Source organism: Vipera berus (genome assembly GCF_964194415.1).
Source record: "Vipera berus genome assembly, chromosome: 3".
Taxonomy (NCBI): Eukaryota; Metazoa; Chordata; class Lepidosauria; order Squamata; family Viperidae; genus Vipera; species Vipera berus.
In genome coordinates, this window is record NC_138204.1 from 105649570 (window position 1) to 105676489 (window position 26920).

The 26920-nt window shown below is 48.6% G+C and overlaps 1 protein-coding gene across 1 annotated transcript in view; it reads right to left on the minus strand.

The window, feature by feature from the left end:
- HMCN1 (hemicentin 1) overlaps positions 1–26920 on the minus strand; it is a gene marked incomplete at its 3' end in the record, with an annotated part of 484864 nt that overhangs the window by 65511 nt on the left and 392433 nt on the right. The window contains 7 exon segments of the mRNA XM_081325521.1: positions 17105–17252; positions 17256–17275; positions 19171–19256; positions 19258–19330; positions 19611–19781; positions 20436–20442; positions 20623–20657. Coding sequence (XP_081181647.1) covers positions 17105–17252; positions 17256–17275; positions 19171–19256; positions 19258–19330; positions 19611–19781; positions 20436–20442; positions 20623–20657 — 540 coding nt within the window.

A 26920-nucleotide genomic window follows, 5' to 3' on the forward strand; every position in this document is an offset into this window, starting at 1 on the left:
AAAGAAAAGAAAATAATAAAGAAACTTCAAGATACAAAAGGAGAAACACAGTTTCAAAACGATGCAATGAGAAAAATTGTGAAAGAATATTATGAGACACTTTATAAAGCAAAGGAAATTTCTAAGGAAAAAATAGAGCAGTATTTAATAAAAGCAAAACTACCGAAAATTCCTCAGAATATCTGAAATATATTAAATGAACCAATAACAATGATGGAGACTACAGAAGCTATAAAAAGGCAAAAAAGGACAAGACTCCGGGGCCAGACAGATTACCTGCAGAATACTATACTGCATTACAAGACGTGCTTACTCCGATCCTCAAAGAACTTTGTAATGAAACTCTCCTGAAAACCAAAATACCAAAAACATGGTCTGAAGCTAATATCACCTTAATACCCAAAGAAGATTTGACACATATAACTGAATCCAAGTAGCCAAAAATGGCGGACGTGCAGGCGGTCATGTTAGGCTGAGCTCTGTAAGTCTAAAGAGAGAGGCGTCCTAGGAGCCCCTCAGGGGTGTTTTATACCCTCTGGGTTGGGGTGAAGTGCTTCGGCAGCGATTTAGGCAGCTGGATAAAAGCTTTTTGCTGCCTACTAACCTGGTCGGCGTTCCGCTGGGCTGCTGGCCTGCTACTAGCCGGGCTGGATATTCGCGGCGTTTCTCCGCTGCGTCGGCGGCCTCTGAGCTTCTTTCAGCAGCGTTTGGCGCTTTCGGCAGCCGGCGGCGGTGTTTTTCGGCGGCGACGGAGCTGGCGTCTTTGGATGGCTCCCGACTGTTGCTGGCTTCGAGGGAGGCATTTGCGGGTTGCTTTGGGCCGTTTCTTCGACCGGCCTGGCTCTGCTCCTGACTTTGTCGATGACGGCGCTTCGGCCCATTTCAATGGCGATGCCGTTCTGGGCCACTTCGTCAGCGACTGTTGCGGTCTGGCCGGCTTTGCTCGGGCCGTTTGTCCCGCGGCCGCCTGGGCCTTTTCGGCCCGTTTTCCATCCGCGGCGGCGATGGCCTCTCCTGGATCGCTTGTGGCTTGGCGGCGCCCTGTTGGTAGCGGTGATGGCGGCGGTGGCATCTGTAGCGGCGCTCCGGCAACGGCAGCGGCCCCGATGGCTCGGCGGGGGTGCTGGCCGACCTGCCTTCTCCTCTGTCTGTTCCTCATGCTCCAGATGGCCTGGCATCCCCATTGTTCCTGGTGGCCCCGAAAGCTCCTGGGTTAGCCGGTTAACCCCAGTGGAGCCCAGTGGAGCCCAGTGGATCCTGGTTAGTCCGGAGGATCCTGGAAGATCTATGCTCCCCATCGCACCTGTTGGGATCTGGTTGGTGCTGCTGGACTTTGAGGGGGCTCCGGAGAAACCAGTAGACGTGGGGGAATCAGACTCTATAGATCACACTCTGGAAGGCCCCAATGACTATAGAACTGAGGGCCCATGGAGTTGTGGTCAGGTACATCCTTCTGGAATGGCGGAGCAGCGGGGGACCTTGCCGTTAGCTGACCAGACTATGATAACTATGATGGCTTGCCTTTTACACATCATCCCCAAAGGACTCAGAGGATCCTGGGTATTAGCCACCGTGAGAGGGTGGCTTGAACTTACATCTGCTGCCCCTAGAGGTGAGAGCTCTAGGAGGCATGCCATATCCGGAGTGGTTGTTTCAGACCACCACCTCCCCCCCCGGGAATTGGCTCGGCAGCCGTCGTGAGAGGACGGTGGTCGGCCTGCTCGGGGGGGGGGGTTTACCCAGCTGAGTGGCAGCAGCTGGGCGGAGGTCTGGGACACCTATTTACCCTCTGTTAGATCCTCCTTACTGACTGATCATCAACTATGGACTGCCTTCTACTTGGACTACTCCTTATGCCTTTCCTTAAATATTCTTGCACGGACTTGCTCGCCCTCAGGGGTGCTCCCCCTTCCTGGGTGCGACCCGCCTTTCTAGCCGCTTATGATCTCGAGGAAGGGCCCATCTAATGGGACCCCGAGAGATGGCTGGGCACGGGTAGGGGCCTTTGACGGAAACCCAATAGGAGGCCCCTGATTAGTTTTCTTTCTAAATTTTTTAGGGGGCTAGGGAGGGGGGAGGGTACTCTTTTTGGTTGTTTGGACAAGGGGGGCAGTCCAACAACCTCTGTTCAGGCCAGTGCCAAGGTAGCTCGCGGGGGGTCGGAGCGGGGGTCGGTTGCCTCCGGGGGCTCCAGGGCTGGTCGTGGGAATACCTATTCCCACGACGTTAGGGAATGGCAGCAGGTGCAGGAGCAGAGGGCCGTATCGTCCTCAGGGAAGGCCTATCCGCTGCTTAAAAGCGGTGGGGCACTCCGACCCTCTGGCTCCGCCCCGAGGCTCTGGGAGTGAGGATGTGCAGCCTCCTGAGCTCCGGCTGGTGTACTTCAATGCCAGGTCTGTCGCTAATAAAGCTCCTCTCGTCCGTGATTTGTCGAGGGCGAGCAGGCGGACCTGGCTTGCATCACGGAGACTTGGTTGGGCCCAGAGGGAGGGATTCCTCTGGTTGACCTTTGCCCACCAGGTTTCCGGGTGCTACACCGGCCTCGGGCTCAGGGTAGGGGTGTGGCTGTTGTCATGAGGGAGACCTTGTGTCCGCGGGAGGCCACCGTTCCCCAGATAGTTGGGTGTGAGTCTCTCTTTTTGAGATGCGGCCCTGGTGCGCAGTTGGGCTTGCTGCTGGTGTACCTTTCGCCTAGTTACATAGCAGCAGCCCTGCCTGAGCTTCTCGATGTCCTCTCTGGCTTGGTGATTGAGTTCCCGAAACTTATAGTTTTGGGGGACTTCAATCTACCATCGCTGGGAGGATCATCTGAGTTGGCTTGGGAGTTCATGGCTTCCATGACGGCCATGGACCTGACGCAAGTAATTTCGGGACCGACTCATGAGGGAGGCTACACTCTTGACTTAGTTTTCTTATCTGGACGGTGGTTAGATGATCTTGGTGGGGGCTCCCCAATTGTTATGCCCCTGTCATGGACCGATCATCATCTCCTGCGGCTGGTCTTCCATTTTGCCACCCCCCGCAGTGGGTGTGTGGAACCAATTAAATGGTACCACCCCAGACGCTTAATGGATCCCCAGAGGTTCCAGGCGGCGCTGGGGTCCCCACCTGCCTCCCTTGCTCACAGCTCGGCAGACACCTTAGTGGAAGCCTGGGAAAGGGCAGCCACTGAGGCTCTTGACCGAGTTGTACCCCTGCGGCCCCTGACCCGGTGCAGATCCCATCGAGCTCCATGGTTCTCCGCGGAGCTCCGGGAGATGAAGCGTCGGAGACGGGGCCTAGAGAGCGGTTGGAGATCCAGCTGATCCGAATCCGACCGATTGCGACTAAGAACCTATACTAGGTCCTATCTCGCTGCAATAAGGGAGGCGAGGTCTAACCACTTCGCCACCCTTATCGCGTCCACAGATAATCGCCCGGCCGCCCTGTTTAGGGTGACTCGCTCCCTCCTGAACCAGGAGGTGAGGGAGGAACCCTTGCAGGGTCGTGCCGAGGAGTTTAACCAGCATCTGTCGGACAAAATCGCTCGGATTCGGACCGGTCTGGACTCTGACTGGGCAGAGTCTGTCGAGCAGGATGCGGGCGGTCTTGTCGATATCACCTGGGAGGAGTTTGATTCTGTGACTCCGGAGGAAGTGGACAGGATCATGGGGAGGCTGAGCACCACCACATGTTTATTGGACCCGTGCCCTTCCTGGCTGGTCTATGCAGCCCGGGAGAGGACACGCAGCTGGTTCCAGGCAGTTATATCGGCTTCTTTGAGCGAGGGCAGCTTCCCCGCCGTCTTGAAAGAGGCGGTGGTGAGGCCTCTCCTCAAGAAGCCTGCCTTGGACCCAGCTGTATTGAACAACTTTCGTCCTGTCTCCAACCTTCGCTTTCTTGCGAAGGTTGTTGAGAGTGTGGTGGCACATCAGCTCCCTCTGGTCCTGGATGAAGCGGATTATCTAGACCCGTACCAATCGGGTTTCAGGCCCGGGCACAGCACGGAGACGGCATTGGTCGCGCTGGTGAATGATCTCTGGAGGGCTCGGGACAGGGGGCATTCCTCTGTTCTGGTCCTATTAGACCTCTCAGCGGCTTTCGATACCATCGACCATGGTATCTTGCTGCGGCGTCTCAGGGGATTGGGAGTGGGAGGCACGGTTTTACAGTGGTTCTCCTCCTATCTCCAGGGACGTTCGCAGTCGGTGTTGGCAGGAGGGCAGAGGTCGACCGCGAGGTCTCTCATTTGTGGAGTTCCTCAGGGGTCGGTCCTCTCGCCTCTCCTGTTCAACATCTATATGAAACCGCTGGGTGAGATCATTCGTGGTTTTGGAGTTGGGTATCATCAGTATGCTGATGATACCCAGCTTTTCCTTTCGACCCCAAACCACCCCAGTGATGCCCTCAACGTGATGTCCCGTTGCCTGGAGGCGGTTCGGGTCTGGATGGGGAGGAACAGACTTCAACTGAACCCCGACAAGACTGAGTGGCTTTGCATACCTTCATCCCGGGTTTATTCGGACATTCCACCTCTCGCTATGGGGGTGAACTATTACCCCCCGTAGATAGGGCTCGCAACTTGGGAGTCCTCCTAGATTCACGGCTCACCCTGGAAGACCATATAGGAGCTGTGACTAGGGGGGCTTTCACCCAGGTTCGCCTGGTGTGCCAGTTGCGGCCCTATCTAAGCCGGGATGATCTATGCACGGTCACTCATGCGCTTGTGACCTCTCGACTAGACTACTGGAACGCTCTCTACATGGGGCTGCCCTTGAGGACCACCCGGAAGCTCCAACTGGTACAGAATGCAGCCGCGAGAGTTGTGTTGGGAGTCTCCCGATACTCCCACGTTACACCTTTGCTCCGTGAGCTGCATTGGTTGCCAGTTGCCTTCCGGGTGAGATTCAAGGTACTAGTAATGGTATTCAAAGCCCTACATGGCAGGGGTCCAGAGTACCTGAGGGAACACCTGCTGCCGGCATCGACTTCCCTCCGCCCTGTGCGTTCCCACAGAGAGGGCCTCCTCAGGGTGCCACCGGTCAGAGAATGTCGACTGGTGGCCCCCAGGGGGAGATCCTTCTCTGTGGGCACCCCGGAGCTATGGAATCAGCTACCGGTTGAGCTTCGGATGGCGCCCGACCTCCGCTCCTTTCGCCGCGAGCTAAAAACATACTTTTTTGAACAAGCTGGCCTGGCCTGATGAGGGGATTGGGGGGGTTTGTTATTGTTATTTTATTAGGTTTTTAAGATGTATTTTAGTATGTGGGCATTTATTTAATCTTGTTTTAACTTTTGTAATCTGTATTTTTATTCTTGCCCTGTTCACCGCCCTGAGTCCTTCGGGAGAAGGGCGGTATAGAAATATTATTAAATTAAATTAAAATAAAAAATTATAGACCAATTTCATTGCTAAATGTAGACTATAAAATTTTTGCCTCGATAATGGCGGAAAGAATTAAGAAATTTTTGATTGAATTTATACACACGGATCAAAATAGCTTTCTGCCTAAAAGACAGATAAAAAACAATTTAATAACAATCTTGGACGTTCTAGAGTATTATTTATTTATTTTTTTTCCCCGGCTCCAAAGATGGCGGACGCGCTGGGGAGAGCTCCATAGCCCCCAACGGTAAGGCGTCCCCCCAGGAGCCCCCCAGGGATGTCAGCGGACCCCTGGGGTGGGGCCAGAAATTCGGGCAGATGAGCTGGGCAATGGTACCGCCCGCTGCCTCCCGAAACAGCTGCAGGGGTGCCAGGACATCTCCACCTCGCCACCTGGGCCGTTGGCAACCGTTATAAACGGGGGCCAGCGCCTCTGCCCTGCCTCTACCTCTGTTCATGCTGCCGGGCAGGGGCGGCGTCTCCGCGGATCAGCTGTGCGGCGGAGGCGCCTACAGCGGCGATGGCGACGACTCCCAAGCTCCAGCTTGGTCGCCTATTCGGGGAGCCGGCAGCCACGATGGCAGTGGCGGCAGGGCTTCCCCAGGCCCGCCCCCTGGCCCTTGGCAGGCATCCAGGAGGGGCCGGAGGCTCTGCTCTGCCCTGGCCCCCTGATCGGCTCCTGATCGGCTCCCGGGCGGCAGCGGCGTCTCCGCGGATCAGCTGTGCGGCGGAGGCGCCGGCTGCGAGGACTACAGCGGCGCCTACAGCGGCGATGGCGACGACTCCCCAGCTCCAGTTTGGTCGCCTAGTCTGGGAGCCGGCAGCCACGATGGCAGTGGCGGCAGGGCTTCCCCAGGCCCGCCCCCTGGCCCTTGGCAGGCATCCAGGAGGGGCCGGAGGCTCTGCTCTGCCCCGGCCCCCTGATCGGCTCCTGATCGGCTCCCGGGCGGCAGCGGCGTCTCCGAGGATCAGCTGTGCGGCGGAGGCGCCGGCTGCGAGGACTACAGCGGCGACTACAGCGGCGATGGCGACGACTCCCCAGCTCCAGTTCGGTCGCCTAGTCTGGGAGCCGGCAGCCACGATGGCAGTGGCGGCAGGGCTTCCCCAGGCCCGCCCCCTGGCCCTGGGCACGCATCCAGGAGGGGCCGGAGGCTCTGCTCTGCCCCGGCCCCCTGATCGGCTCCCGGGCAGCGGCGGTGTCTCCGCGGATCAGCTGTGCGGCGGAGGCGAGGATGACAGCGGCGGCGGCGACGACTCTTCTTTCCCAGTCTGGTCGCCTATTCAGGGAACCGGCAGCGACGGTGTCGGTGGCGGCAGGGCCTCTCCAAGCCCGCCCCTGGACCATGACAACCATCGCAGCCATCCAGGGGGGGCCGGAGGCTCTGCTCTGCCCCAGCCCCCTGACCGGCTCCCGGGCGACGGCGGCAACATCTCTGCCCTGCCCCAACCCCCCCACCTGTTCGACTCCAGCGGTGTCCCCAAGCGACCAACGGAGGCGCTGCGGACCAGCTGGGTAGCGGAGGCGGCGGCATCGTCGGCAGCGGCGACGGCGAGTACCCCGCGGGGCCCTAGCCTGTCATCTCCCCACGGGCCCGAACACCGGCGGAGGCAGTGGCGATGGGGCGCCTCTAACCCGCCCCCGAGCCGCTGCAACTGCTACAGCCATCCGGAGTGGGGCCGGTCCCTCCACCCTCGGCTCCCTATTATGCCTCCCTGGGCAACAGCGGCGCCAGGGATGATCAGGAAAGACCCCGCGGATCTAATGGATCAGCTAGGCGGCGGAAGAGACAGCCGCAGCAACCGCCCTGAGCAGGACCGGAATCGTTGCCCTGCTTCGACCTCCTGGCCTGCTCCTGAACAACGGCGGCATCTCCCTGGGATCAAGGAGATGCCGCAGACCAGCTATGCGGACCCGATCGACCACCACCGAGGGGCCTTTGACAGCGGCGCTAAACTTCTCCAGGCCCCGGTCAACCAACTCACCGAAAACCCCTCGACGGCAGCACCACTAGATGCGGCGTGGCGTTCCCGGCCCGCACCCTAGGTGCCGACGGTATCTCCGTGCCGATCAACACCCCTAAAGACGCCAGGACGCAGCTGACCATTGGAGATGACGGCGACTAGACCACCGAGGCCATCAACATCTGGCCTCCACCAGCTCCGAACCCCCCTGCCCTCCCTCGCCCCACAGGACATGATGGGCCTGGGTGCAAGCCACGGTGGCAGAGTGGCCTGTCCTACACCTGCAGCCCCATAGAGGTGAGAGCTCTATGGGGTATGCTTCACCCAGAGTGGGTCCTGGACCACCCCCAGAAGCAGAATCACAACCCATCGTGAGAGGATGGGGAGTGGCCTGCTTCTGGGGTTCACCCAACCAAGTGGCAGTGACTGGGTGACGGTCCAGATACCCACCTACCCGACTAGACCCTCCTTCTAATGCTCCACCCAGGGGACCGCCTTCCCAATGCTCCCCAATGCTCCCTATGCGTCTTCAATATTCTTGCATAGATCTACTCGCCCTCAGGAGTTCCCCCCTCTCCTGGGTTCGTCCTGCCTTCAATACATCAAACCTCGATGACGGGCCCGACCATTGGGCCTCTGAGAGATGGCCAGGCAGGGTCAGGGGCCTCCATCACAAGACCAACAAGAGGCCCCTGGTTAAGTTTCTTGTTAAGTTTCTTGTCGGGTTAGGGAGGGGGGCGGGAAAAGAGTATGGCTGCTCGGGGAAGGCAGGCCTTCCGGGTACCATAACGCAGGCCAGGCCTACGACCATTCGCGATGGTGAGAAACGAGGACCAGTCGCCGACAATAACCAATGGCGTACTGACGAACATCCTATTCCCAGGATGGTGGGGAACGGCAGAAGGTGCACAAACAGAGGGCCGTATCGTCACCGGGAGTGTCATCTCCGCTCTGTACAAGCGGTGAGACGCTCCGACCCTCTGTACTTCCCCGGAGGACCCGGGAGCGAAGGTGTGCAGCCTCCTATGCTAAGGCTGGTCTACCTGAATGCCAGGTCCGTAGCTAACAAGGCACACCTTGTTCGTGACCTAGTGGAGAGCGAGCACGTGGACCTGGCTTGCATCACGGAAACCTGGCTGGGCCAAGAGGGTGGTGTCCCTCTGGTTGACCTCTGCCCGCCAGGTTTCCAGGTGCTGCACCAGCCTCGGACCCATGGGAGGGGCGGGGGAGTGGCAGTTATCATCAGGGAATCCCTTAGCCCGCGAGAGATCACCGTCCCTCAGATGGTCGGGTGTGAGTCTCTCCTACTGAGATACGGCCCGGGGGCGCAGTTGGGCCTGCTGCTGGCATACCTACCACCTAATCGTGCAGCGGCAGCCCTGCCCGAGCTACTCGATGTCCTCTCAGGGTTGGTGGTTGAATTCCCAAGACTCATGGTCTTGGGCGACTTTAACCTACTGTCCCTGGGAGGATCGTCCGATCTGGCTCGGGAGTTCATGGCTTCCATGGCGGCCATGGACCTGTCGCAAATAATTTCTGGACCGACTCATGAGAGAGGCCACACCCCAGACTTGGTGTTCTTGTCTGGACGGTGGCACGATGATATCGGTGGGGGTGCCACGACTGTTATGCCCCTGTCATGGACCGATCATCACCTCGTGCGGCTAGACTTCCCCTTTGCCACCCCCCGCCGTGGGTACGCGGTGCCAACCAGATGGTACCGCCCTAGGCACCTAATGGATCCTGATAGGTTCCAGGCAGCGCTTGGGGACGCACATGCACTCCCTGCTCACAGCTCGGCGGATGCCTTAGTGGAAGCCTGGGAAAAGGCAGCCACGGAGGCTCTGGACCGAGTTGTACCCTTGCGGCCTCTGACCCGGCGCAGATCCCAGCGAGCCCCATGGTTCACCGCGGAGGTCCGGGAGATGAAGCGTCGGAGACGGGGCCTAGAGAGCCGTTGGAGATCCAGTCGATCCGAATCCGACCGATTGCGATTAAGAATCCTCACCAGGTCTTATCTCGCTGCGATAAGGGTGGCAAAATCCAACTACTTTTCCACCCTCATCGCGTCCGCAGATAATCGCCCGGCTGCCTTGTTCAGGGTGACTCGCTCCCTACTGAACCAAGAGGTGAGGGAGGAACCCTTGCAGGGTCGAGCCGAGGAATTCGGTCAATATCTGCTGGATAAAATTGCTCGGATCCGAACCGGCCTGGACTCCAACTGGGCTGAGCTGGAAGAACAAGGCATGGACAGTCTTGTCGACGTCATCTGGGAGGAATTTGATCCTGTGACTCCTAAGGAAGTGGACAGGATTATGAGGAGGTTGAGCTCCTCCACATGCTTACTGGACCCGTGCCCTTCCTGGCTGGCATATGCAGCTCGAGAGGGGACACGAGGCTGGTTCCTGGCGGTCATCTCCGCTTCTCTGAGTGAGGGTCACTTCCCCACCGCCTTGAAGGAGGCGGTGGTGAGACCTCTCCTCAAGAAGCCCACCTTGGACCCATCCTCATTGAATAACTTTCGTCCAGTCTCCAATCTTCGCTTCCTTGCGAAGGTTGTTGAGAGCGTGGTGGCGCACCAACTCCCTCAGATCCTGGATGAAGCAGTTTATCTAGACCCGTACCAATCGGGCTTCAGGCCGGGCTACAGCACGGAGACGGCATTGGTCGCTCTGATAAATGATCTCTGGAGAGCCCGGGACAGGGGCCATTCCTCTGTCCTAGTCTTATTAGACCTCTCAGTGGCTTTCGATACCATCGACCATGGTATCTTACTGCGACGCCTCAGGGGACTGGGAGTGGGAGGCACGGTTCTGCGTTGGTTCTCCTCCTTTCTCCAGGGTCGCTCGCAGTCGGTGTTGGCAGGGGGACAGAGGTCGACCCCGAGGCCTCTCGCTTGCGGAGTCCCTCAGGGGTCGGTCCTCTCGCCTCTCCTGTTCAACATCTACATGAAACCGCTGGGCGAGATCATTCGCAGCTTTGGAGTAGGGTACCATCAGTATGCTGATGACACCCAGCTTTTCATCTCAACTCCAAACAACATCAGTGATGCCCTCGACGTGATGTCCCGCTGCCTGAAAGCGGTCCGGGAATGGATGGGGAGGAACAGGCTTCAACTGAACCCGGACAAGACTGAATGGCTGTACGTACCGGCAAGCCAGGATACTCAGAACATCCCATCCCTTAACATCGGAGACAAGTTACTACCCCCTGTTGATAGGGCCCGCAACCTGGGTGTCCTCCTTGACTCGCAGCTCTCCCTGGAAGATCACATAGGAGCTGTGACCAAGGGGGCCTTCTCCCGGGTTCGACTAGTTCGCCAATTACGGCCTTATCTGGACCTGGATGCCTTACGTACAGTCACCCATGCTCTTGTGACCTCTCGCCTAGACTATTGTAATGCTCTCTACATGGGGCTGCCCTTGAGATCCACTCGGAAGCTTCAACTGGTGCAAAGTGCAGCGGCACGGACACTCTTGGGAGCCTCCCGATACTCCCATATCACACCACTCCTCCGTGCGCTGCACTGGCTTCCAGTTGCCTTCCGTGTGAAGTTCAAGGTGCTAACAATGACATACAAAGCCCTACATGGCATGGGTCCGGACTACCTACGGGAGCACCTTCTGCCAATGTCAGCACCCCACTGTCCTGTGCGCTCCCACAGAGAGGGCCTCCTCAGGGTGCCACCGCTCAAGGAATGTCGGCTGGTGGCCCCCAGGGGGAGGGCATTCTCAGTGGGTGCGCCAGCCCTCTGGAACAGCTTACCAACCGAAATCCGGATGGCCCCCGACCTCCGCACCTTCCGACGCGAATTAAAAACTTACCTGTTCCAGCAGTCCGGCCTGGCCTGATAGCTCTAATTGGGGTCCCAGTTTGTATTTTACTATTGTTTTTTTCACTATTGTTCATTCTGTATGCCTACCTTATTCTGTACACCGCCCCGAGTCCCTCGGGAGAAGGGCGGTTTATAAAAACAAACAAATAAATAAATAAATAAATAAATAAATAAATAAATAATGAGGCCCATCCAGGCAAACAGATGGCTTTGATATTTCTTGATGCGCAAAAGGCGTTTGATAACTTAAATTGGCAATTTATGTTTCAGCAACTTTTGGAAATGGATTTTGGGGAAAACTTTATGAATGCAATTTATGCAATTCATGATAAACCGACTGCTAGAGTAATTGTAAACGGAGACTACACAGAAAACTTTGATATTAAAAAGGTCACAAGACAAGGATGTTCTTTATCACCATTGTTACTTATATTAACCTTGGAAGTATTGAACAGAAATATTAGACAAGATTCTGAGATCAAAGGACTGAAGATAAAGGGTGAAAAATATAAATTGCAGGCATTCGCGGATGACTTGGTCTTTATACTGGAATAACCTCTGGAAACAAGCACAAAATTGTTGGCCATAATAGAACAATATGGTGAGGTCGCAGGCCTGATAATAAATAGAGAAAAGACTAAAGTTTTGACAAAGAACTTAACAGAAAAACAGAAAACGCAACTTGCAATAAAAACAAATCTTCAAATAGTTAAAAAAGTTAAATACTTGGGAATTTATTTAACAGCAAGATGTATAACAGTGAAAGAGGACAACTACACAAAACTATTAAAACAAATAAAACTGGACTTAGAAAACTGGAAAAATCTCCAACTGTCAATATTGGGGAGAATAGCTACAGTTAAAATGAATATCTTACCGAAAATACTCTTTTTATTTCAAACCATTCCGGTAAAATTAGAAAAAGCCTTTTTTGATGAACTGAATACTATAATATTGAAATTTGTTTGGCAAGAGAAGAAAACACGAATTAAAGTGAAATTGCTACAGAACGTTAGAGAAAGGGGAGGACTTGGACTTTCAGACTGGAAGTTATATTACCAAGCAGCTATTTTAACGTGGATTAAAGAATGGATAACACTTAGATTACTATACCTAGAGGGCCATGACCTGCAGATTGGCTGGCATGCCTTTCTATGGTATGGAAAGAATAAAGCGCATAGATACTTTCAGAACCATGCTATAAGAAATGCACTTCTCTTAGAATGGGAAAAAATAAAAGAAAAAAATTATACTAAGATACCTGAATGGCTTTCAATAATGGAAGCCTTTGCTTACCCAAACTTAATTAACTATGATAAACTTGTAACATATAAAGACTTACTGGACAATGAAGGAAGATTGAAATCTAGACAAGACTTACAACAATAAGGTATTGACCTATCATGGTGGCCATATTTACAAATTCAATCAAGATGTGAAAAAGACATGAAAACACCGGGACTCTATAAGGAACAGACAGAACTTGATCATACATTGCTAAAAACAGATGAAAAGCTGATTATAGATTACTGCTTAACTTAAAGATGGAGGAGGAACAAGTTAAAGAAACAATGATAATATGGGCAAAAATGTTGGACATACTATAGAGCTTGAAGAATGGGAAAAGCTATGGGATAGAAATATTAGATTAACCAAAGTGGTATCATATAAAGAAAATTTGTATAAAATGTTTTATAGATGGCACATGACACCAGTGAGACTAGCTAAAATGTTTAAAAATATTTCAAATGTTTGTTGGAAATGTAATCAAAGACCAGGTACTTATTACCATATCTGGTGGTCATGTCCTAAAGCAAAAAGGTTTTGGCTTAAGATACACTTATGGTTAGAGAAGATGATTAAAAAACAAATAGAATTTAAACCAGAATTGTTTCTCTTAGGAATGATAGGCCCTAACTATGACAAGGAGAGCAGATACTTAATGTTACATGTATTGACAGCAGCGAGAATTATGTATGCCCAATATTGGAAAAATGAAAAGCTACCAACTGAAGATGTATTAATTAAGAAAATATTGGATTGTGCAGAAATGGATAGACTAACTTTAGAAATTAAAGAGAAAGAACATTTAGTTTATTACAGAACTTGGAATAAATTTTATCAATGGCTAGATAAGCGAGTTAGAGAGAAAGGAATGTGATATGCAATTTTGAATTTATTTGAGAAAGAATGATATCATACATTGAAAATTTAGTATTGTTTTTGATAATTTATTATACCTATCAGTGTTATTGTTAGCTTTATTATCTTGATTTATGTACATTTACCCAGACAACATGCTGTTTGCCAAATTTTGAATGTTATTGGGGGAAACCCCAACCCTCACCCCCAACCCTTCCTCTACCCTATCCCAAACCCCCATTTCCCTACCCTCCTTTTTAATCCTATAAAAACTAATAAAAAATTTCAAAAAAAAGAAAGAAAGAAACAGCCACTGACAAAATGCTTAGCCACGTTTTGAACTAGGTGTACACAGGATGGCTTAAAAAATGTCCGGGGCCAAACTTCCAGAGTTTTTACATGAGGAAGGATGAGTTTTCTGCACATAAGGGGTGCATCCTTTGGGGCAGTCAGGTCATAGTCTCAAGCTCTTTGAGACCCAAGGTTTTAGAGTCCCTGCACGAGGGCCATGCGGGAATAGTCCGGATGAAGGCACTCTTTGGTGACCTGGGCTGGATAAAGATATTGAAGCTCAAGTTCATAGCTGCCAGCAATCAAGGCCAGAAATGCTGCAAGTCCCTGTCCACCAATGGGAAGTCACGCACACTCCGTGGTCAAGAATCCACATTGATTTTGCCGGGATTTTCAGGGACAACTGTTCCTAGTGGTGGTGGATAGCCACTCTAAATGGTCACACCAGTCCCAAATATGACTACTGCCAGGACCATCCAGGAACTTCACAGGATCTTTGCAACACACTGCCTACCAGACGTGCTAGTCTCACACAACAGGGCTCAGTTAGTTTACTGCTACAGAATTCCAGTCTTTCCTGAGAGCTAACCTGATAAGGCATGCCACTTAGGCCCCCTTTCACCCCGCCTTGAATGGTCAAGCACAGTGAATGGTCTGTACAATCAAAGACTCCTTAAAGAGGATCGTAATTGGCGATTGGCAGCACAGGCTAGCAGATTTCTTACTTTGCCAATGCACAATGCCCTGCACTTCAACAGGCAGAAGCCCAGCTGAACTGAGATGGGGTAGGCGCTTAATTACTAAGCTGGATCTGCTGCATCCAGACAGAGTTGCCTCCGACACTGCACAGGCAAAAGCACTGCCATGCTTGCAAGTTGGTGATCGGGTTTGGGCCCGGAACTACGATCCAGGGGAGCTGTTCGTGGTAGCAGTGGTTGGTAAGGTGTCAAGGCCACTTTCCTACGAAGTGGTCCTGGAAGAAGGCAGAATGATTCGGCGGCACATTGACCAGCTGTGCCAGAGGCTAGTGAACCAACCACTGGCAAAAGACTCATCTCATAGCCAATGCCAGGGGCAATTCGACAATGCCCTGTCTGCAGAGCCTGCAATTACTGATGAGACTCTCAGCCATGGAGAGGGGGAACAATCAGCAAGCAATTCAACCCTGCTAGCACAGACTGCTCCCATTGAGTGGAACTGGCAACCAGCACCAATTGCCAGCTCAATACAAACTGTACCACAAATGGACTTTGGCTTGGGTCTACCAGAACAGGCCAGCCAAAGATATCTGAAGCAATCATTTCTCAAGCCCCTGGTCTACTCAGCCTGGCAGGCGAACGGGTAGACCAGGAATTTCCAGCGCCTCTGAGACGCTCAGAGCGACAGCAAAAACCACCAACTTATTTAACGGACTATGTACATTGTTTACGATTTGCACCATCTAGGGGTAAGGGATGTTATATATAAGTTGCTTGTTAACTGTGTTTGCAACGGTAAACAGCCGTTATGGTTAAACACTAGACAGCTTGTCTCCGGAGTTGTTACTTTGCATTTTAAGGCAGGAAGTTACTGTTTAATCTCATTGGCTGCCGACTAGCGGCAGCCTGGATAAATAGAAGCTGAGCAGCGTTTGGGGCTCCTTCCATAGTGTTGAATAAAGACGTGACTGTTTCACCATTCTGCCTCATTAATGTCTCACCGAACTGAGAACTTAACAGGTACATTGGTCACAAAATTACTTTTTCAGCCTTTAAATGATGCAGTTGCTAAATAAGGACTACTTGTATTTGCTAGTAAGTAACAATGGTTAGCCAATTAAAAGATTAAAATATCACTGCCTTTGACAGCTAGAAAACATCAGAGTTTGGGCCTGCAACTATCTTCCTTTCCTTTCTTCTTCAGTATGCTTTGCTGCAAGCTGAAAACCGAAGAAAAAAGAATTGGAACCATTAAAGATGCCAAGAAAGAGGCAAGATAGAAACTATTTCTGTGTGGAAGTCATTTGGAGAAAAAAAAGAGCAACCCAGAAAGAGATATATTACACAGAACAGGAATGATCTAATGAGTCAGTCGTATTTGCTGAAAACATGTGTGAGAGGGAGGGTGTTTACTGATCCTGAAGAAGAGAAAGAAATGTGTACTCGATCCTCATTATCCACATATTCCATGTTTGTGAATTCACCTCCTTGCTAAAAATTTATTTGTAACCGCAAATCACAATGTTTTTGTAATCATTCACAGACATGCACAGGGTGGCAACAAATTTAGTCAACTGACCCAAATGTTCCCAACTGAGGTTGAACAAGATGATGCTCTGTCTTCCTGTTTCAGCTCTAGTACTATAAACAAGTGTTCTTTTTGCTGTCTGTTTAATTCACATTCTTTGCATTTTTGTGCTAAAATTAGGTACATTAAATAAGGTTTCTTTACACAGAAACACACATAAAACAAGATTAGGTATTGAGTGGTTGGTTGGTGAAAATGTTGTAACCATAGGGTCAGAGGAAAATAACCCTGTAATTTCCCCAAGAGCAATCACTCAGTATTTGCTAATTCAGTTCATTAATTCATTATCTACAAAACTCTTGTGTTTGGCTTTGCCCATCATGGCAGCCTTATATGAATATTTATTTTTCTATTTTTCAGTATTCTTAAGGTGCCAATGGTTCAAACATTTTGGCAGTTTTGATAAAACTTATCAAACTTAATAAAACTTAATTCTTTCTACTATATTTCCCTTAAGGTAAAGGATCTTTTAGGTATGAACTTTTCTTAGCTATTCCCATTCCCTTTTATGTTCTCATTTGAACATCAAGTTCAAGAGAAGTACAGCTGATGCTGTGTCTCTTTATTTCTTCTTCCTTTTCTATATTTTAAAGAGTAACATGGCGTCTTCCAATATGTGTTAATGTGCAAGATGATTTTTTGTTGTTATTGAAAACACTGAAAAAAAAGACAATGGAAGGAAACATGCAATCACACCAGCTCTGCATCATTTAGAATATACTCCAGCTCTTAAAAGTCCTAAATAGTGAAGGATTTACATTACAAATTTCAACATGTATCATTGCTGATTATAATCGTGTTGAATGCATTCAGCGAATAGATAGGATCAGCCTTCATTACAATAAAAGACAAGATTGGACAATAGCACCCATCTTAAATTATCATTTGCCTAAGTGAAACTTTTACATTTCCTCTTAAAGCTGCTACAATCCCAATAAACATTAACCTCTCCACCTCATGGCATTTAAATCCAAGAGTAAAGACTCATTAAAGCAAATGTCTATTATGACAATATAGTTTACTGTCAATTTAGTAGTAATTCATATAGGAAAACTCTGATATCTAGTTTTATTTATGAAAAATTATTGTCAGATTAGGATTCGGAATATACTTTCTTCTTATTTGGAGAGTAGCACCAATAATGAGTTGTGAGTTGCCCATAACATAAAGTGTTTCTCTTCCTCCTTCTCTCCAGCATTTGAGACATAAACATGCACAGGTACCTGGACAAGCCTGAATGTTACACCTGGATATTTGAGCCTCATCTCCAGGACAAGGACGTCCATTGTTAGAGACAGGTGGATTGTTGCACAATCGTGATCGGATCTTTTCCCCAGCACCACAAGAAGCTGAACATGTGCTCCAAGGCTGTCATGGACCCCATTTTCCATCCACTGCAAACCAGTACAGAAGTAAAATAAAAAAAACAATATTTCATTAATACTTCTCAGAAGTTTGGGGTTTTTTTTGGTAATGACAAATGCATTACTATATGATACCATGCATATGATACCATACAATATGATAACAGAATAATTACTGCTATGCTGTTTACATCCATTTTCATGTGTGAAAGGGTTATCAATAATTAGATGATAGATAAATGGAGATCAGATTGAATCTATGATTGAAATAGCAGGATAGAGCAAGAATGAGCAAGGGAAGGAAGTTGAAGAATGGGATGGAAGATTCCTCACCTACATATAGTTCAGGGAACTCTGCTCACAATCTTTAATATCTATTTCAGAACTATACTAAAATTCTACTTTGTGTAGTAAAATAGTAATAAAGAAGATATATATTGGATGTTTGCAAGTTAAGCAGCAGATACAGCAGGTCAGTCTCTAAAAATTGGATTGAACTCATTCATCCCCAAAGAAGGACAAGTGAGTTGATTTCATGCATCCCTTAATTCCTCAGTTAGGATGTGCAGTGCAAAGTGCCCCCATGCTTATAAAACAAAGTTGTCAGTGCAAAGGAGATTTAGCACCTTAATCTCTAGTAGAATAGAATAGAGCTGGAAGGGACCTTGGAGGTCTTCTAGTCCAACCCCCTGCTCAAGCAGGAGAACCTATATCATTTCAGACAAGGGACTGTCTAGTTTCTTCTTAAAAACCTCCAGTGATGGAGTGCCCATGATTTCTGAAGGAAAGCTGTTCAACTGGTTAATTGCCCTCACTGTTAAGAAGTTTCTCCTTAATTTCAGGTTGCTTATCTCTTTAATCAGTTTCTAACTATTGTTTCTTGTCCTACCCTCTGATGCTTTGGAGAATAGTTTGACCCCCTCTTCTTTGTGGCAGCCCCTCAAATACTGGAATATTGCTATCATGTTACCCCTGTTTCTTTTTTTCTTTAGACTAGCTGTTCTTTATATGTTTTAGTCTCCAGGCCTTTGATCATCTGAGTTGCTCTTCTCTGAACTTTTTCCAAAGTCTCAACATCTTTTTTGTAGTACGGTGACCAAAACTGGCTGCAGTATTCCAGGTGTGGTCTTACTAGGGTTTTATAAAGCGGTACTAATACTTTGCGTGATCTTAATGCTATGCCTCTGTTTATACGGCCCAGGATTGTATTAGCTTTTTTGGCTGCTGCTGTACCCTGTTGGCTCATATTCAAGTGATCGTCCACTAGGACTCCAAGGTCCCTCTCACAGTTACTGTTTTTGAGACAGGTCTTGCGTAATCTGTATTTATACCTTTAATTTTTCCTGCCTAAATGTTTAAACTTTGCTTTTCTCCACATTAAAATTCATTTTGTTGGTTAGGGCCCATTGTTTAAGTTCAATATTTTTTTGGATCCTGAGCTTGTCTTCTGAGATGTTGACTATGCCTGCCAGTTTAGTGTCACCTGCAAATTTGATGAGATCCCCTTTTATTCCCTCATCTAAGTCATTAATGAAGATATTGAAGAGTACTGAGCCTAAGACAGAACTTTGTGGTATCCCACTGCTTACTTCTCTCCATGTGGATGTTGTACCATTGAAGACTACTCATTGAGTATGGTCTGTTCCTCTTTGGACTGTTATTTCACCTGGGAGCAGAGCTGTACTCAAGAACTACTCCAGTCATATGTACAGTAGATTGGTACAAAAGAAGAAGCAACCAGTAGATCCTTCACCGATACCAGATTTCAAATCCATCAGAACTGCTGATTTATTCCTATGAATGTGCAGAGTCTTCTTGAGACAGGTCCTCAGTTCTGGTGTGTTATTGTTAGAAACAACTTCAGTGTTTTACAGACATCTAGTTTCCTGCCTATCTGTCTGTCTGTCTATCTCAATCTAACTCACCAGGACATAGCTCGGCACGACACCTCTGGGTCTGTGTATCAGCTCCCACACAGGCTCTTCCTCTGTTAAGTGGATGAGGATTGTCACGTCCGATATCTTCTCATATTACATGTTTGACTGCAAGTCCCCCAGTTGCTCCACGGGCCCCAGTTTCCATGTGCTTTGGGAACAGGACATTTTTCCAATCAGTATTTTTTTTACATTGAAAGGCACAAGAATTAATAACAATAAAAATGTATCAATTGTATGTTTATTGTCAGCCTATTTTTAAATGAAGACAAGGAAACACATTTGGAATTAACTATATTGAAATAGCTCCTATACCCCCGCTACTTGGAGTGTAACATAGTTCTCCTAGACCAGATTCCAATCCAGTTTTTTAGTCTCCCTCAAGATGGAATCTTTTTCAGTATACAGCAAATTGGTCCTATTGCACTTACTGGGGCAGAGGTCAGTGTTGCAAAAGCCAACCTGAAGATCATTCCCTTCACATCTGAGTCCACCATTCTTTGGGGGTGGGTCTGAGCAATCTCTTGTTCTCTGTTGGGCACCTCCTCCACAAGACATGGTACAGGCACTCCAGCTAGACCAGGAAGTCCATTTTCCATTCACTAATTAAATGAAAAGACATATCATTTACATACACTGTAATATAAACTAATTTTCAGATCAGAAATAGCAAATATACTTGCTATGCAAATTCTGTGTAACTAAATCTGATGTCCAAGAAATCTACAAATTAGAGCAGTTGATGAAAGAGCCAAAGTGGTGCAGTGGTTAGAATGCAGTACTGCAGGCTACTTCATTCCTCACTGCTTAAAGTTGACTGGCTCAAAGTTGACTCAGCCTTCCATCCTTCTGAGGTTGGTAAAATGAGGACCCAGATTGTTGGAGGCAATATGCTGACTCTATAAACCACTTAGAGAGGGCTGAAAAGCACTGTGAAGCAGTATATAAGTCTAAGTGCTATTGCTATTAAGCAGTATTTAAGAATATGAATATTGTCAGGACCCACCCCAATTCACATCTTAGGAAATAAGAACTCTTGGAGCCGAGTTGTCCAAAAGGAAAAAAAATTACTAAGGATAAGATTGGTTGTGGAGATATGAGACAGGATCTGGTCTTGAGTCACATTTCAAATCTATATAAGCATTCCCGGTTCAACCCACTCCCCTCAAAACTCCATTTGGTTAGGATCCCATCAATTTGGTTGTCAGGTCCTTCCATGGGAAGAAAGGAGCTTCATGCATTCCTTTGTTGATTGCCTTCTTCCTACAGCCCCAACAGACAGATCACTTTCCCCCCTTTGTTCCCCCAGATCAAAGGTTCTTTGAAAGCAGCTACAGATAGACTGAATAAACAATCCCCCCTCCTTCTACCAGTATGGCAGAATCCCGGTAGGCACAATATTTTAACCATACATTTATGAATGTGATATCAATGGATTCTGACAATCTGCTCTCCTTTCAAAAGAAGGATAGGTCCATCTGCGGGAAGAAGAAAAGAGAAAAAAACATAAATGTTAACCCGGTTTCTTTGGATATTCTGTATGAAATCTCTTGAGCAACTTTGGTGCTCTAACGTGGTGTTTATTAACCCACTCATTTTCCGAGGAAGGGAGGTGTTTCCATGCCACTAAATATTGGATCTTTTCGTGGTGTTTTCTGGAATCCAAGATTTCTTTCACCTCAAAATGTTGTTCTCCCTCCACCATGATTGGGGGTGGTGGTGGTGGGGTTCTTGTTCATAGGGGTGATTGTTGTTCTCTCTTTATTAGGCTGCAGTGAAAGGTTGGGTGTATCCGTCTAAGGGTTTTGGGTAGTTCTAATTCAACTGTCACTGGGTTTATGATTCTTTAAATTGGAAAAGGTCCTATATATTTTGGACCTAGTTTCTTACAGAGTTGGAGTGATTTGAGGTATTTTGTGGATAAATAAACCATCTCTCCTACCCTGAAAGGTGCGGGATCGGTTCTTTTTTTGTCTGCCTGTGTCTTGTATGCTTTTCTAGCTGCTTGTAATGCTTCCCGAACTATTGGCCAGGTGTTTTGTAATTGAGCAATCCATTCCTTCAGCTCAGGAATGACCGGTTCATTTGGGGTTAGTTCTGGTATTGGGTTAAAGCTCTGACCCGTAGCTACTTGAAAAGGAGTGTAACGTGTGCTAGAGTGGACTGCATTATTATATGCTATTTCTGCAAAAGGCAGTAGGTCCATCCAATTTGACTGCTGAAAATTAAGAAAGCATCTTAAATATTGTTCAAGTACTGAGTTCAATCGTTCAGCCGATCCGTCCGACTGACGATGATGACTAGATGACAGTCCTTGGGTGGTTCCTAAAAGGGATAAAAATTCTTTCCAAAATGCTGATGTAAATTACACCCCTCTATCAGATATGATGCGTTGTGGTGCCCCATGCAATCTGTAAATATGCTGTATGAAAAGTTTCGCTAATGCTTTTGCAGTCAGGATTTTTTGGCAAGGAATGAAATGTACTTGCTTAGAGAACAGATCTGTGACAGTCCAGACTACGGTGCTTCCATTACTTTCTGGTAGTTCTACATGGCTATTTCTTTCCATGGGGCTGAGGGGTTCGCCACCGGTTGTAGCAGTCCTGGCATTTTCCTTGCAGCCTCTTAGCCATCACACAAGTTTGACAGCTGCCCACATAGCTTTCTATGTCTTTTTTCATGGATGACCACCAAAATAGCCTTTTAGTTAAATGTAAGGTTTTTACAAACCCAAAATGTCCTGCTGATTTTGTATCATGGCACAGTTGCATGAAATTGATTCTCTGGGTGGCAGGTATATATAGCTTCTCCCCCACCCAAGGCAGTCCATCTTTAATTGTGCACACATGTCTATTTTTCTGGAACCATTCATCGCTTTCCAAAGCTTTCCAGAATTCTATTCCAGTTTGGCCATCCACCTTCGGCTTCCTTTTTTCTTGTGCCCTGGTGGTGACTGGAACTGCCAGTTGTTGTTCAGGCACAAGTGGTTTAAAGACAGTAGTCCTTGTGCTGTTATATTGGGGCAAGTGGGATAATGCGTCTGCCAGGAAATTTTTTTCCCCCGGTAAGTGTTTGAGCGTAAAGTTGAATCGGTGGAAATGTTGGGACCAGCGGGCTTGCTTAGGAGTGAGTTTCCTGGGTGTTTTTAGTGCTTCCAAATTTTTGTGATCTGTCCAGACTTGGAAAGGTATTTTACTTCCTTCTAAAAATTGGCACCATGTCATTAATGCTACTCTTAAAGAGAAAGCTTCCTTTTCCCATATAGGCCAATGTTGTTCTGGTTCCGTGAGTTTTCTGGACATATATTTATTTATTTTTATTTATTTATTCAATTTATATACTGCCCTTCTCCCGTAGGACTCAGGGCAGTTCACAAGGTTTTTAAAAACAGATACAACAATTACAAAACTTAAAATCAATTAAAAAGAATTATATAAACCTTGCAATAAAACCCCAGTTAAAAACAGTTAAAATCCCAATTAATATGCTCAGACCAGGCCAGAGAGCTCAAACAGCCAGGTCTTCAGGTCCCGGCGGAATGAACGAAGGTCAGGGGCAGTCCTAAGCTCTACAGGCAGCTGATTCCAAAGGGCAGGCACACCCACAGAGAAGGCCCTTCCCCTGGGTATTGTGCGCTGGCAATCTTTTACCAGTGGCACCCTGAGAAGACCCTCCCTGTGGGAGTGCACAGGACGAAGGGAGCTTGATGCCGGCAGCAGGTGTTCCCTCAGATATCCCAGACCCAAGCCATTTAGGGCATCACCAGCACCTTGAATCTCACCCGGAGGGCAAACGGAAGCCAATGCAGTTTGCGGAGCAGAGGTGTTACATGGGAGTATTGCATCACAACCCGCGCAGCTGCATTCTGCACCAGCTGAAGCCTCCGGGTGGTCCCCAAGGGCAGCCCCATGTAGAGAGCGTTGCAGTAGTCCAATCAGGAGGTCACGAGCGGATGAGTGACTGTGCGCAGGGCATCTCGGTCTAGGTAGGGCCGCAAATGGCGCACCAGGCGAACCTGGGCAAAGGCCCCCCTGGTCACGGCTCTTATATGGTCTTCAAAACTGAGCCGTGAGTCCAGGAGGATGCCCAAGTTGCAAGGCCTATTGATGGGGGGTAACACCTCACCCCCCATCATTAAAGGTAGAATAGACTGGTCAGTCCGAAGCCTGTTTCTCCCCATCCAGACCCGGACCGCCTCCAGGCAACGGGACATCACGGTGAGGGCATCACTGGGTTGGTTCGGGGTGGAAAGAAAAAGTTGGGTATCATCAGCGTACTGATGATACTCCACCCCGAAACCACGAATGATCTCGCCCAGAGGCTTCATATAGATGTTGAACAGGAGGGGAGAGAGAACCGACCCCTGAGGGACTCCACAAACGAGAGGCCTCGGGGCAGACCTCTGCCCTCCCAACACCGATTGCGAACGGCCCAGGAGATAGGAGGAGAAGCACTGCAAAACAGTGCCTCCGACTCCCAACCCCCTGAGACACCGCAATAGGATACCATGGTCGATGGTATCAAAAGCCGCTGAGATATCTAATAGAACTAGGACAGAGGAGCAACCCCTGTCCCGAGCCCGCCAGAGATCATTCACCAGTGCGACCAATGCCGTCTCCGTGCTGTACCCGGGCCTGAAACCCGATTGGTACGGGTCCAGATAATCAGTTTCCTCCAGGAACAGAGGAAGCTGATGCGCCACCACACTCTCCACAACCTTCGCCAAAAAGCGAAGGTTGGAGACAGGACGATAGTTGTTTAAAATCGCTGGGTCCAGGGCAGGCTTCTTGAGAAGGGGCTGTCACTGCACGTTTTTTTTTGTTCGTCAGAAAGTTCATTTCTAACTGTACATTTTTCCCCTGCTCTCTGCACCTGTTGTGATAACTTATCTGGTAACCATAGTGAATCCCATATCACTAGCTATGTTATGGTTTCAGTCTGTTTAGTGTGCATGTCTAGAAAAAGTGCTCAGAGTTATTGTTTATTGTTTTTTTCACTTTGCTGTTGCTGACTGTTACGTTTAGGATGTAGTGAGCTAGCTCTGTATAATATATATTTAGTTTTTATATTTTTGTAAGTAAAAGGTATTTAGTAAGATTATGCGTCGTGTTTTTCTTGCCTTCCTGCATGCACATCATGCATTCTCTGAAGCACGGTCCGTCGCCCTCTACAAAGGTGATTTTTACCTTGACATTTTTGGTAGCAGAGGATGGTTAGTTTAAGGTTTTAGAGATGCATGTTTCTGCGCCTGTTATCAGTTAGTTAGTGCTAGCGAGGCAGCGGTGATTAACTGCTGAAACATGTCAGGAAGGAAGCCACGGCTGAAAAGGAGTCTTTCTGTGGGGCAGCTCCCTTCAACTTTAAAAACTCCGATAGCTTCGGCCACACGCCTTGGAGAAGACGCACCTGCTCCTGTCGCCGATGCAAGGTCAGTCACTCCTTTTTCTACTTTTCCAAGCTCCCTGGCAGCTGTTTTTGGAAATGTTCACACTCCAGGGGCTCAAGATGAGTTTCAAAGGCTTGGAGTGAAACCTAAAATTCAGCCGAAGAAAATTCCTTCTGCTCCTTCAAGCCTCAAGCAAACTATGCGAGATAGGGCTATGCAAGGCTACTGTGAACAAATTGGGGTTTTTGAAAGGCGTTTGCAGCAGGCAAAGGAATATGTGTCAATGGTTCAGCAATATGAGAGGAATTATGAGCATGAACCGGCCATATTGCCACACCCACAAGGTGAAGCCATATTGCCTCCTTCTTCCCCAAAGCCAAAGTCACGCCCATCATTGAGTGTCATGCCAGACGAATGGGAACCGGAGGTTCCTATGTCACATGATTATGGGCTGTCCCAAAGGACATACAGAGCCACAGTGATGCCTGAAGCAAATGTTATAGCACCATCTACTGGTGAAGCTGCATTAAGACATGAACTGGAGCTCTCACTCTCGCAATTGTCTATGGAGGAGTCTTTGCTCAGAGATACAAGATTTCTGCCGTTATCTGAGGCTCCAGCCCCTGATGGTGCTAGGATTCCTGTTACTGTTGCTTCTGTTAATATTGCTTCTATGCAAGCCCCTCTACCTGGCAGAACACAGCCATATTTAACCCACATGCAATTGCCACCGGGTTCTTATATGCGAAGGCCAGTGTCATCTGCAGGTTATGCTAATGCACCAGCCCCAGCGCCAGCGCCTCCTGCTGGCCAGGGTAGAATAGCAGCTCAAAGACAGTCACAGCCAGCACCAAGACTACCGGCAGCTTCAATGCAATTGCCGCATGTCCAGGCACAGACGCCACTGGTGCCCCCTGCAGGTTATGGTCGGATTGCACAACCTGCACAGCCAGTACCTCAATTGTATATTCCTCATCAAACACCTTCCATCGTACCACTGGTTGGTGATTCAAAATTAAAGAAGTCAGGACAGAATTACAGGGCATGGGTCAGTGAGGTTGGACTTTTGCTATGCAGAGAAGGTACTCACATGATGGTGTTTAATCCTCCTGCCCAGCCATGGACTCCTGACATATGGGACTTGGATAATAGAGCATGCACAACATTGTTGATGTCAATGGACACTGAATTGCAGCTCACGTTTTCACATGATGCAACTGCCCAACAAATTTGGACTCAGTTAGAGACATGTTATCGGCCTACATCAATTGAGTCTACATGTTTGCTTTTGTCTGAGTTCCATGGTTCCAAATTAAAACCTGGTGAACATATTGGAGCACATTTGACTACAATGAAAGGTATTAGAAAAGAACTGGGTGAACAAGGCTATCCTATTGATGATTTTCAAATGATCAGCATTATCATCAATTCTTTGAATCATGAGTGGAAAGATGCTATTTCCAAGATCAATCAAGTGCCTATTGCTCAACGCACAGTGGATCATGTATGCAGAATTTTAACCGAAGAAGAGGCACTTATGCAAGCTGCGCCACATTTAAGGGAACCACCTGCATCAAGAGCTTCAGCGAGGCGTGCCTTCCGTGGAAGGACCTACGTTCCAAGGATGCCAAGATGCTACATCTGCAATCGTGTGGGACATGCCACCCGGGATTGTCCCCAACGAGTTCCAGCGCCCGTCACATACCAGCCCAGAGGAACAGATTCCAGAGGAGGCAGAGGTAGAGGCGGACGACAAGGTCGTGGTCGTGGTTCCAGGCGTGATTCACAAGCTCCACTCGTCACATTGGTTGTGACCAACGATCCACAGCCTCAACCAGAGTACGACAGACGACTTCTTTGGACTTTGGACAGCAGAGCAGCATTACATGTTACCTACAGAAAAGAGCTTTACACAGAGATGCACGAGCCTGAACCTGAACTTCGTGAACTTTACTCTTTTTCCAATCATCCTGTTCAGGTCATGGGAAAAGGAACTGTTTATATTGAAGAGCTCGATGCTCTCATTCCAAATGTTTACTACGTTCCGTCTGCCAGTAGTAATTTGCTTAGTCAGAGTCATTTGTCTAGGTTTTCTCATTTTCAGGTCCACCATCTTGAAAAAGCAAGTTATATAGTCAAAGACGGAGATATTGTTGCTGAAACCATGTTGATTGGTGGTGTTTATTACTTAAAACCAAAGTCTAAGCAGCAAGAGCAGGCAAGTATACACGTTCCAAAGAGCACAGGCCCAGAGAGAGACGTCCCAGAGAGAGATCCTGTTGCTACTCCAAAGGTTCCTAATAATGATAAAAAGACAAAAAAGACACAGGTTGCTCACAGCAAGCCTGGGGTTCC